The 12,868-nt window shown below is 35.0% G+C and overlaps 1 protein-coding gene across 1 annotated transcript; it reads left to right on the plus strand.

Moving 5' to 3' along the window:
* Positions 1 to 2,041: 2,041 nt before the first annotated feature.
* Positions 2,042 to 5,764, plus strand: LOC120071522 (uncharacterized). Its single transcript, XM_039023849.2, has 4 exons — positions 2,042 to 2,396; positions 2,901 to 2,976; positions 3,998 to 4,124; positions 5,470 to 5,764. The coding sequence occupies exons 1-4, from the start codon at positions 2,283 to 2,285 to the stop codon at positions 5,654 to 5,656; spliced, it is 504 nt and encodes a 167-aa protein (XP_038879777.2). The 5' UTR covers positions 2,042 to 2,282; the 3' UTR covers positions 5,657 to 5,764.
* The last annotated feature ends 7,104 nt before the right edge of the window (positions 5,765 to 12,868 follow it).

A 12,868-nucleotide genomic window follows, 5' to 3' on the forward strand; every position in this document is an offset into this window, starting at 1 on the left:
AACGACTTATGGTGCGACAAAATTAATTATATTCTTGTCTCCTTGCACCTATCTATGACATGGTTAGAACTTGTGATACATATGCACCTTGTCTACATTTGGTGTATGATATGTGGGATAAAATGATTGTAAAGGTGAAGGCAACTATTTATAAGCATGAATGAGTGAAACCAAATGAACATAGTGACTTTTTCTCTTTTTATGACATGGTATATAAAATTGTCATTGATCGTTAGAACAATAACAATACTCCACTTCATTGTTTAGCACACTCCTTGAATCCGAGGTATATGATTACACTATCTTGTTTATCTTATATTCTAACCTTATAGATTTTTTAAGAGTTTTAACATTTTTCAAAACTTCTATTTAGGTACTATAGTGAAGAATTAGGGTGGGCTTAAACTACAGGCGAGTGAATCGATCGCCTAAAGCCCCCATTTTAGAAAGTCCTCATATTTTGTATATATATATATATATGTATTAGAATATTGGTATCTATTTAATTTAGTTTTTAATAAAATTAAATTTAAAATATAAAATAATATACGTATTACTTTTTATAACATTTTTCTTATAATATTGAAAATACAAACTACTAAAAAAAATCTAAAATGAATGAGCTTATAAACTCTCTCAATTTTGATTGGCCGACATTTCATATTTATTAATGTTTTATCTTTTTATTCATAATTTCTTTCAAATTTCTCTAAAAATCTCAACCATTAATATAACTCCCTCAAAACGCTTATAAGTTTACGTAGGAAGAGTTGAAGACCTTTCATATTTCATATTTATTTATTTCAAAACTAAAATCATCCTAGTTCCCCACATAAATATATTATGTATGGTAGGTTATATTCATTTTAAGTTGAATTCTCTCCGGCTCTAAATCTCTCTCAACTCACACATGGCCTCATGAGTCTTAGTTTGATTATCAATTGGTAGAGCAGAATAATTTCCTCAACTCAATCCAGTTGCTTCAAAGTTTCAAGTTTTTTCATTCAAATTACTTCACTTTTTTTTAAAAAAAAAAAAAATTATTTTGTTGTTCAATACCTTAACATCTAAACTTTTATATATATTTGCAAACTTAGAATATCAACATGTCTACTAGAAAAATATGAATCTGTATATGAAAAGCTGAAGAAGAAAAGAAAGTAGAAAAATTAATTGAATCTAAAAAAAGGTGTTTTCCATAAATTTGTTATTGGAAGTAAAAGTAATAAAAGAGATGAAATAATAGAAGAAATTATAGGTATATACAAATCAAAAAAGAAACAAAAATAGTAGATAATTATATGGTTGAAAATAAAGTATGTAATCAAATAAACTTGAATGGAAAAAAAAAAAAACTAGTAGAGCGAGGAGGAAAGTGAAAAAAAGAGAAAACAGTGATGATATTAGTAATGATAATGAAACATGTATGGTGCATTCCGAATATAATATATATGATTCATAAAGATAGAAAAATATTAATTCTAAAGTAATTAACTTATTGGTAGAAAAAGGTTCCATTAGAGAAAGTCATTTAATTTTTCTAAAAGATGAAAATTCTAGACCCCTAATATTTTCATTATACAAATTTTATAATGACGAAAAACATGATAGAAATTGATTAGTTTACTCAATGGATTTCGATAAAGTTTATTGTTTTTATTGTAATTTATTTGATACTAAATCTAATAAGTTTAATTGGCTAATGAAGGAGTTAATCATTGGAAAAATCTTAGTTCTCAACTTAAAAGTCATGAAACTAGTAATGAACACATATCTAATATGAATGCTTGGATTGATTTACAAAGTAGATTGTTAAAAAATAAAATAATTGACAAAAAGGTTCAAGAATTAATTAAAAAAGAAAAAGAACATTGAAATAAAGTATTAACACAAATTATTGCTATTGTTAAAAATCTTGCTAAAATAATTTAGCATTTCAAGGAAGTAATGATTTTATCAAGAAAATAATGATTTTTTTTTAATTGAAATGATTGTCGAATTTGATCCAATAATATAAGAACATGTTCATCGTATTTAAAATAAAGAAATTCATTATCATTATCTTAGACATAATATGAAAGTATGGTTAAAAAAGAGTTAAAAAATTAAAAGTTATATACAAACCTAACTCTTACATCTCACTTCAGTCGCCCAACTGTACGTACGCCACCATCCTCATCTCCCTCGACCGCCAGCCGGCGGGTCCTCACCCCCCAACTCTAATCTCTTATCGTCACTTATTAGAAGAAGAACCCTAGTTGAAGGTGAATCTCTGTCAGAGCATGAAAGGTGGAAGAAAGAACTTGCAGAGGGCATCGGAGCAACACATCGCAAGCCTCGACGATGGTCATAGCATTATGCAGGTTGTCTCAATTCGTGGTTCCAATCTAATCGAGGTATTTTTCTATTTCATCGATTATGCTCGCTCACTCTGATTTCTACTTTCTGTCACCTTCACAATCTTGCGATTCTGCTATTGCATACTGCGTTGCACCAATCGACCTGAATGACAAACTTCTTTAATTGCAGTAAATTATCCATCGATTTTTCGTTTTCAAAATATAAAATTGTAGGTTTTAAGTTTTACAGGTTTGAATATGGGGCTACATCGTGTATTTGAGATATTTGCAGGCTATTTATATAAATGATTGTGTTACGCTTGTTGTGTTGCAATTTCTTTGTAGAAAATCAGACTTCTAGTTGAGCATTCATATGGAGGAAACCATAATCTGTGCAGTTATCTGTTTCCTGCACAATAATTTGTCCATTTCGTTACTTTGTAGGAAACTAGGGTTTATATTATTTGCCAAGTATTTTAAGCTTTGATTATCGCTTTGCTTTCTACTGTATTTTGGAAAATCTTTAATACCATTTGATTTGTATTCCTTCATCATCTCTAGGTAATGGATGCACAAGGTGAGAAATCACTGGCATTATTTCCTGCCAAGTTTCAAAAGAGTATGTGGATAAAACGAGGTATGTTCTATTACCCATTCTACTGAAAGTTCCCATCGCATTAAATTTCCTTCTTAAGCAAGCAAGCTTCATTTTTCACCCTGAAAAAAAAATCTACAAAAACAAGAGATCCGTATTCGCATTTGCCTCGCTCTTTGTATCAAGGTTTTACGTAGTAAGCTTCACTGTGATCGTCTGGAAACTATACTATTTCATATTTTCAGTTTCAGTGTTCTCGGAATTAATAGACTGCAGCTGTTAACCGTTTGTTATGGCCGTTTCCCTCTTTGATTTAGTATCTTTGACCATATTCATTGAAACATAGGGGTACAGTTTCTTTTAGATTATTTTGGATAATTTATTAGGATCTCAATCTTAAGAAAACAACTGGAATTATACTCGGATATAAAGAAGTTATATTTGCTGCTCATAGCCTTTCAAGAGGCTATCATATTGCTAATAGCCTTTCAAGAGGTTATCACTCTCTCCCACAATCCATAATGGACTGATTTTCCAAAATTCTGTCTAATATTTGAACTCCCTAACTCCCACTATTTATAACCACTCCTCAAGTAATTAAAATGTTTAATTACAAGTCTAGTCTCTAAGCTTTTAAGTTTGTGTCTATTTGATCCATGAACTAAGTGTTTAATAGGTCTATGAACTCTTAGTTTTAGCTTTGTTTATTTGGTTCTTGAACTTTAATTTTGTGTCTAATAGGCCTTTGACATGTATCAGTTAATTTTTCAATTTTTTAAAAAATATGTTAGGAATCTACTAGGCACAAAATTAAAAAATAACTTGTTAGGTATTTTTAAAGTTTAGGGACCTTTTAGACATTTTTTGAAGTTCATTGATCTTTTTGGCACAAACTTGAAAGCTTAAGAATAAGAACTAAACTTGTAATTTAACCTAACTACAATTATGCCGCAGTTAAGATTACTACTCGAACATAACTTTAGATCCTGCCTTTATTGGTCACTTTTGTAGTACTGGAAATAGGTATTTGAAAGAACTGTTGTTTATTTTGCCATCATTGCAGGGAGTTTCGTTGTAGTTGATGAAAGTGGAAAGAAGAATGCTCTTGAATCTGGAAGCAAGGTGGCATGCATTGTTTCTCGAGTTCTATATTTTGAACAAGTTCGCGAGCTTCAAAAATCCCCAGAATGGTATGTTACATTATATCAAATTCAACCTATTCATTAAAATGGATTAGGCAATGTTTGGTAAATTTTTGCCAAATCTATTGATTGATCAAACTAATACCAGGGTCTCGCTTATGATCTAACAGATGTCCCTGTACAAACATTTCGAAGCATGAAAATAAAAATAACTTTGGCTTTAACTATTATAGAAAAGGTGAAAATGACCAGATATATATGCAACACTTTTATTTTAATTGTATCTTGCACGAGAAAGGTTGCTCGTTGGTATCGCTGTTCCTGGTACATATGTCAATGTTTTGTTTTGTTTTCGTGTTTATTTGCTTTTTTCCCTTCCTCCATACCACAGTTTCACCTTAACACTTTTCTGTACGACATTGTCTATTTTGTTTTTTTTTTTTTTTAAATTGTTGGATTCTGGACTGATTGTTAGATTGAAAGTTTGTAAGCCCCTAGTTAGGAATATATTGAGATAATTAGTGGAATATTAGTATGGGTATTAGAAGGGGCAAATTAGTAAATAGATAGTAAGTTGGTTAAAACTTTTTATTATAAATAGGAGTGCGGTTGAGTGGTGGGTGTGGAGAATTTGGTGGGATTTCCTTCGGGAGATATTGGGAGAGAGTAACCCTCTTAAAAGGTTATGTTATATTGTAATTTCTTCATTGATATTGCAATATAAGTCTATCTTTTAATTTCTTTATTTGTTCTTTGTGTTTTTGCGTGTTCTTGTTAGGAGAGATCCTAACAAAGTCTTAGGCAAAAAAATGTTCGGGCAACCTCCATGATGAGCAGCGTAAAATGAGCTTAGTTACGCTTAGTTCATGTTGGTCCTAACCTAGCTAGGGCCACCTATAAGAGTAAGCTCAAACTAAAAATAAACCTACCACTTCAAGCCATCTAAGGTTAATCATGTTAATAGTAAAATTAGTGAAAATAAGTTCAATTCATGGTGGTCATCTATATAGAATTTAATATCTTATGAACTACCTTGACAATTAAAATTGTAGTAGAGTTAAATTGTTTCATGAGAATAGTTAAAGTGCACACAAGTTGATCGAGATATACACGGATATCTAGAAAAGAAAAAAACCCGTTAAATCGATTTGGACATCTTTGTTCGAAGATTTGGTTTCCTAAACCATAAAACAATAAAAAATGTTAGATCGGTTTGCTTTGGATATCCGTAGCCCATGGGGAACCGATCTGTGAATGGGGGTGAAAAATTCCCACGGGGGATGGGGGAGTGTTTTCCTGAACCCTAGATTTTTTTTTTAAACTGGTAGGTTAAACTCATGTCTTGCTTGACTGATCCCTTTACCTCCCTACTTTTTATGAATCTCTATTGCAGGCCAGAAATCTTTAAGAATCCAATTGTTGGAGATCGAAATGAATATAATCGACCAGAAGAGGATGAGGTCACTGAGGTCGACTCGAGTGACGATGATGGCCTTCCCCCTTTAGAAGCCAACACAAACAGAGCTAAACCATTAATATTACAACCAGATGAAGAATCAGAGTCTGATTCAGATTCTTAACTTGTATATTAATTTTAAGTCCATACTTGTTGATCTAGTACTATAAATATTCATTTTGATCATTTGTCCTTCAATTTTAATTTTTTAATTAACAAAAATTTCTGACTACCTATTTTTAAATCTGATATAATATGTAATCTATCCAGTTTAGAATATCGAATACAGAAAATAGTCAATGAATATGTTTCTATTTTTAAAAAACAGAAATAAACAAGCCCAATGCAATTTTTTTCAGTAACTCTGTTAATGATTAAACAGAAAGAAATAGAGAATAATTTGAAGCTCTTTTTAAAGTTAAAATTGAGGGCATGATTTGTAATTTACATTTCGTTTTTGGCGAAAAGTCAATTTGTACTATAAATTTTTGTTATATCAATTTAAATGCTATTTTATTTATTATTATTATTTTATATTTTATAAATAAATCAATTTAGATATCTTTATGTATAACTATTTGAACATAAATAAACTTTAAATAACCTCAATAAATTATCTTTCTTTCAAAGTCAACCAAGTAGCAATAAACTTATCATGTTTATATAATATATTTTTAAATAACTAGCAAACTTTCTTTTTCGGTAGATGCAAAAACGGGTTCTTTGTACGGATGACCTCAATTTAGAAGCTCAAATGAAAAATGACCGTTGGGTGAAAAAGAAATGAAAAGTGGCATTTTACTTGTATCATCCACGTGTGATTTTAACGTTTCGCCCTTGAAATGTGCGAATGAGAGAAGAGAGGGAAAGAGGACATTGGCACTGGAGTTACATGAAGAAATTTTTTTTTCTTCTTTGCACGCTTCACGAGACAACCCCATATATATATATATACACTTTCTATCCTAACCCTAGTTCCTTTTAACATATAAATTCACCCTTTTCCTTTTTCCTTTCCAAAACCAAAACGTCGCATATATATAAACACATCTAAATATCCTCTTTTTCCCTTCTTTTCAAACCCCAACTCCAAATTAAATTAGGCCTCCAAATCGAAATTCAATTCCCTAAAGAATTCCAAATTGCTGAATGAATTAATCCAATTTTTTTAAAATTAAATTCAAATTTCAAATCTTTACTGATACCATTTAAATTAATTATCTTACCTCTCAAATTAAATTTTTAGCCTCAATTTAACAAAATAACTCCCAAATATTTCAAGATAATTTAATGAAAATTACCTGAATTCGGGATGTTACATTTTTCCTCCTTAAGAAGCTTTCGTCCTCGAAAGTTTTAATCCTGAAAGATTTTTGGGTACTGTGCTCTCATCTCATCCTCTCGTTCCCATGTTGCTTCCTTGAACTGATGATTATGCCATAAAACTGTTACTAATGCTATCTCCTTGTTGTGCAACACTTTCACTTTCTTTGTAAGGATTTGAATCGGTTCTCCTTATAGCTCAGGTTCTCATTCAATTGCAAGGGCTCATAGTCAACAATATGAGACGTGTCCGCAATATACTTCCTCAACATCGAGACATGAAAAATATTATGAACTGCAAAAAGAGACGGTGATAAGGCTAACCAATAAGCTACAAGACTCCAGGCTCAAATGGCTCAATGAAACGACTGCTAAACCTCAACACTCCCTTCTAAGGTGCCACTTTCAAAAATACTTTATCACCCACCTCAAACTCCACGTCTTTACGCCTAACATCAGCGTAACTCTTCTGCCTACTTTGAGCTGTTAGCATCCGTGCTCTAATCTTATGTATGGCTTCATTTATAGCCTGCACCAACTCAGGCCCTAACAACTTTTGTTCATAAACCTCACCCCAATAAACAGAAGACCTACAACTCTTCCCATATAGGGCCTTGAATGACGCCATGCCAATGGTAGCCTGGTAACTGTTATTGTAAGCGAACTCCATCAAATGCAAGTAAGAATCCTAGCTCCCTAAAAACTCCAATGCACATGTTATCCTTCAAGGTTTAGTTCAAATGCTCAGTTTAACCATCAGTCTGTGGGTGGAAAGTCGTGCTAAAATCTAATCGAGTACCTAACGTCTGGAGGCTCTTCCAAAAGCTAGATATAAAGCAAGGGTCCCTGTCAGACACGATAGACACTGACACCCCATGCAATCTTGCCACCTCTTACATATATAACTATGCCCACTTATTCACCGAATACTTAGTCTTTCCTGGGATGAAATGCACTAACTTTGTAAGTCTATCCACTATAACCCATATCATTATATACCTTTCGCTATTCTTGGAAAACCTACAATGAAATCCATCGACATATTCCCCCACTTCCATTCTGGTATACTTAGGGGTTGTAACAATCTTGTTGGCTTATGTCTTGAAGCTTTTACTTGCTGACATACTAGACACTTACTGACAAACTTAGCTATTTCGCTTTTCATATTACACTACCAATAATATCACTTCAAATCTTGATACATCTTGGTACTATTAGGATGTATCAAAGGGGAATTATGAGCTTTGTCAATAATTCTTTCTTAAGATTATTGTCAGCTGGCATACATAAGCGTTCCTAGTAATAGAGACCATTATTCGAAGATACTAAGAACTCATTATCATGTCATGTCTCTACTTGGCAGGATTTCTCAACAACGTAAGGATCACCCTGTTGTGCCAATTATGAATTGACTTCCCCTACAACTATTGTAATTTCAGCATGCTCAAAATCATTGCGTAGATGTGTCTTTTTGGTAATCAAAATCGTTGAATGAGTTGTCTTTCTACTAAGAGTATCTACTACCACATTCATCTTGTCTGGATGATACAAAATAGTCATAATCTTTCACTAACTTCAACCATCGACGCCGTCTCTTATTTAATTCCGTCTGAGTGAAGAAATATTTCAAATTGTTGTGGTCTGTGAAAATCTGTATCTTTCCCATACAAGTATCACAACCATCCCACTGCTTCGAGACACTCTCAACTATTGAGAAGAACGAGACTAACATGAAGTGTTGGCTCATTCATTAACTCTTAATGAAGGACCAACTGAAGGAACTCTTATACAAGAGTACCTATGAGCGGAAGCGGATCTTTCCAAAGACATTGTGACAGAATTACCATATTTACATTCAAACATACAGATATGCATCTTACTGTAAAATTACCGGCATGCTTAAAAAACAACACAAGAACAAGAAAACTTACCGGTTGAAGACTCTCTTTAGCAAAAATCTTACTCTCTCCACGAACGGATGCTCTCGCTCTCACTGGAACGACAAACTATCGTTCAACAAAACTCTGGTCGTCTACCACGAATGGCCACCACATGAACAGACAAAGAATGGCGACAACACCACCACTTGGAACCCTTAGTATTCTCGGTGTGAGAATCCAAAGAGTGGGCTCTGTTCGAATTTGGTAGAGGATAGGAGGAGAGGAAGATCGTATACAATGATCAAGCAAGTGGGAGAAAGCTAAGTCTATCAAATAGACAAAGTGCTTGATCGTTTAGATAAAGTACACGATCGTGTAGGAAAAGGGCAATAATCTTCTATACGATCATTTAGTAAAATCTCGGCGTTAAATGATCGTTTAGGAAAAGGTAGGCGATCGTTTAGAAGATGGCGCGTGCCTGTAAGCGATCGTGTAGTAAACTCGAGCTATCGTATAGTCTCTAATTTACTAAGCGATAGAAAGTAAACACAACGGGAGCAATTAACCATGTTCTTTGCAAAATGAAAACAATTTTCATTTTATTCTTCAATTATGAAAACCAATTGGAACTTCCCACTAACGCACATTTACGGAGAAAACGGGGGCCAATTATCCTATAATTGTCTAATTAAAAAATAATAAATATAATCATATTATATTCATTAACCTATAGTTTAATATCATATATCAACCATAGTGTTTCTCCTCCACTAGATATAAATCATATTTATATCCAATTTCCTCAAATTAATGTATCTCATACATAAAGTCAATCATATCATATATAATTAACCAGTTCAATCATATCATATATAATCGAACTCCCTCTTGTCAATTTGAACATTTCAAACTAACCCAAAACTGATTCTCAACTTGAATCCATTGAGCTACTAAGGGGACCTTATGAACCTATGGCTTGAAGCTCCAACGATACATGAAAGCTGACTAAACTCTTTAGCCATGAGATCCCATTCGTTAACTGCCAGGCATTCCAATAAAAATCGACAGCTGAACTCTTCTTACCACAGATATATTTCTGTGTCCATCGAATATAACCAATCAACAGTACGATAACCTTTCACAGATGCTCGTAAGTACAGCTGGGTCAGTTTACCGTTTTTTCCTTATAGTTACATCTAACTCCTTAAGTACCACTGATCTCTCTAATGAACAATACAGCATAGTCTTACTATGTGTGGACATCTCTCAAGCCATGAGAAAGTGTGTGACGCCACATCATTCAAGCCCCCAGGATCAGACCCTTAAGGGAACAATCTATCTACTTACCCCTGCTTTGGGGAGGGAGTGAATTCCATCTTGTGTAGTTGAGTTTCCAGGTCCTAAATCAGATGAATCCCCAAAGTGGTAGGTTTGAGTTCGCGACCTAGCCACTCGCACCCATGCAAATCAAAGGACCTCCCTCAAAGGTAGAAGTTCCCAACTCACTCAAGATTGAGGTCATGTTACCTATGGTCATCCTATTGAAGTGAAGTCTCTGTCATAAACAGCGTTATATAACAAGACGTTAACACTTCGTGGCCAGGTCTTATACAAACCCTTTTTATAGGACGCCCCCGCTTGCATGCCCCCACACGAATTATCAGGATCAGACCATCTGTAGCAATTCACAACACTTGTAACTATTCTACAAAGCGAGCCACATCCGTAGCATTACCAGGACAAGGTTTCCCTCCTATATCTATATACTACATACCATTTTGATTATCACTTAATACATGATCCATTTGTATGTCACTACAGCTTAAGTTACGTAATGACAACCAGGGATTTTAGTTTATTGGTTTATGATAAAGCAAATAAAACATATAATATTCAAAGTCAAGTAGTGAAGTAAATATCATATATTATACATCACAAGCATTCGTACAAACTGTGTTTACAAACTACAGAACACGAGACTTTAGGTCATCATCCCTAACAATTTCCCACTTGTCCTAAAGTGAGTAAGGTGTACAAAAACTAGTACAAAACAATAAACTAGGGCACTAAGGCCCAGTACAATAAAATCTCCCACTTGCCTTAGTCAAGCCACGGGCGGTCCAGTAGACCTATGCTTTGAAGGTGACCTTCAAACACTATAGCCGTGAGAGCCTTCGTAAACGGGTCAGCAACGTTGTGTTCCGAAACGATCTTCGTGACGATTACGTTCCCCTGATGCACTATCTCGCGGATCAGGTGATACTTCCGCTCTATGTGTTTGTTGCGCCTGTGACTCCTAGGCTCCTTGGAGTTCGCCACAGAACCACTATTTAGAGGGTGATGGGCCTAGACATATCTGGAACCACTTCCAGAACTGTCAGGAACTTTCTAAGCCAAACGGCCTTCTTAACAGCTTCGCAAGTCGCTACGTACTCGGTCTCCATCGTGGAGTCGACGATGCACCCCTGCTTAGTACTTCGCCACACTACAGCTCCTGAAGTGGACTTCTGAGAGTCCCTATCAGTCTGAAAGTCAGAATCTGTGTATCTAGTAAGGATCAAATCCCTAATTCCATACACAAGCATGTAGTCCCTCGTTCTCCGAAGATACTTGAGGATGTTCTTAACTGCGGTCCAGTGACCCTGGCCTAGGTTAGACTGATACCTACTGACTATTCTCATAGCGTAGCAGATGTCTAGCCTAGTATAGAGCATCGCATACATCAAACTGCCAACGGCAGATGCATATAGAACCTGTCTCATCTCCTCAACCTCTTGAGGCATCTTAGGACACGTGTCCTTAGACAAAGTGACTCCATGCCTGAACGGCAGAAGGCCCCTTTTGGAGTCCTGCATCGAGTACCTGAGCAACATCTTGTCAATGTACGATGCCTGAGACAACGCTAACACTTTGTTCTTACGATCCCGAAATATCTGTATACCCAGAACAAACTGAGCCTCTCCCAAATTTTTATTTGGAATTGGGTCGCTAGCCAGCTCTTAACTGCAGTCAGTAGGCCTACATCATTCCTAATGAGTAGGATATCATCTACATACAACACTAAGAAAACTACTGAACCATTAACAATTTTCTTCTAGACACAAGGTTCATCAATATTTTGGTCAAAGCCATACGATTTGATCGCTGTATCAAATCAAATGTTCCAAGATCGAGACACTTATTTCAGCCCATAAATGAACCGATTCAGTTTGCAAACTTTTTGCTCTTAACCTTGGGCAATGAATCCATCGGGCTGCACCATGTATATGGTCTCCTCAAGATTGCCTTTCAGAAAGGCTGTCTTGACATCCATTTTCCGAATCTCATAATTATAATAAGCGGCAATGGACAGGGGGATGTGAATCAACTTTAACATGGCAACAGGTAAGAAAGTCTCCTCATAGTCGACTCCCTCCACCTAGGTATAACCCTTTGCCACAAGTTGAGCTTTGAATGTCTACACCTTCCCATCAGCACCTCATTTCCTCATGTAGAACCATTTACATCCTATAGGTCTTACCCCATCAGGCGGATCTACAAGATTTCATACTGAGTTGAAGGACATCGACTCCATCTCGAGATTCATGGTTTTGACCCATTCATCCCGGTCAACATCCTCCATTGCCTTATGATAAGACAACGGATCCTTAACGTCGCCATCGGCTACCATAGCTAGGATTTTCATGAAACCCAGATAGCGAACAGGTGGGTTCACAACCCTCCCACTGCGTCGAGGTTCCCTCAACTCTTGAGGTGGAACTGACCTACCAGATGAACTATCATGAACAACTCTCGCTGATGAAGTAGGTCCTTCAACAACTCTTATTGAAGTTTCAGTAGTTTTTTGGAAAGCTCATGTAACACGACTTTACTATGTGGACTGTGCACCCCAATATAAAATTGTGGAAGACATGCTGAAACATATAACAATCAATACCATATTAGTTATATTTGTCATAACCCATTACTTAATTATCCAATCAATTTAGAAAAAAATACATGTAATCATAGAACCCTAATTAAACTATTAATCAGAGGTTTAGAGAAATAGCCATCAAAGTGTGATCAACTACTTCTCCCCTGAATTGAGACGATCTCAATAAATCATTAATACCAGAATAACTCTAATTTCT

Source organism: Benincasa hispida, chromosome 1 (genome assembly GCF_027475165.1).
Source record: "Benincasa hispida cultivar pf3 chromosome 1, pf3_genome.v1.1, whole genome shotgun sequence".
NCBI lineage: Eukaryota > Viridiplantae > Streptophyta > Magnoliopsida > Cucurbitales > Cucurbitaceae > Benincasa > Benincasa hispida.

Coding starts and splice junctions, on each gene's coding strand:
- LOC120071522 (XM_039023849.2), top strand. CDS start 2,283: ATGAAAGGTGGAAGAAAGAACTTGCAGAGGGCATCGGAGCAACACATC. Junction 2,397..2,900: donor GTGGTTCCAATCTAATCGAG/GTATTTTTCTAT, acceptor CATCATCTCTAG/GTAATGGATGCACAAGGTGA. Junction 2,977..3,997: donor GAGTATGTGGATAAAACGAG/GTATGTTCTATT, acceptor CCATCATTGCAG/GGAGTTTCGTTGTAGTTGAT.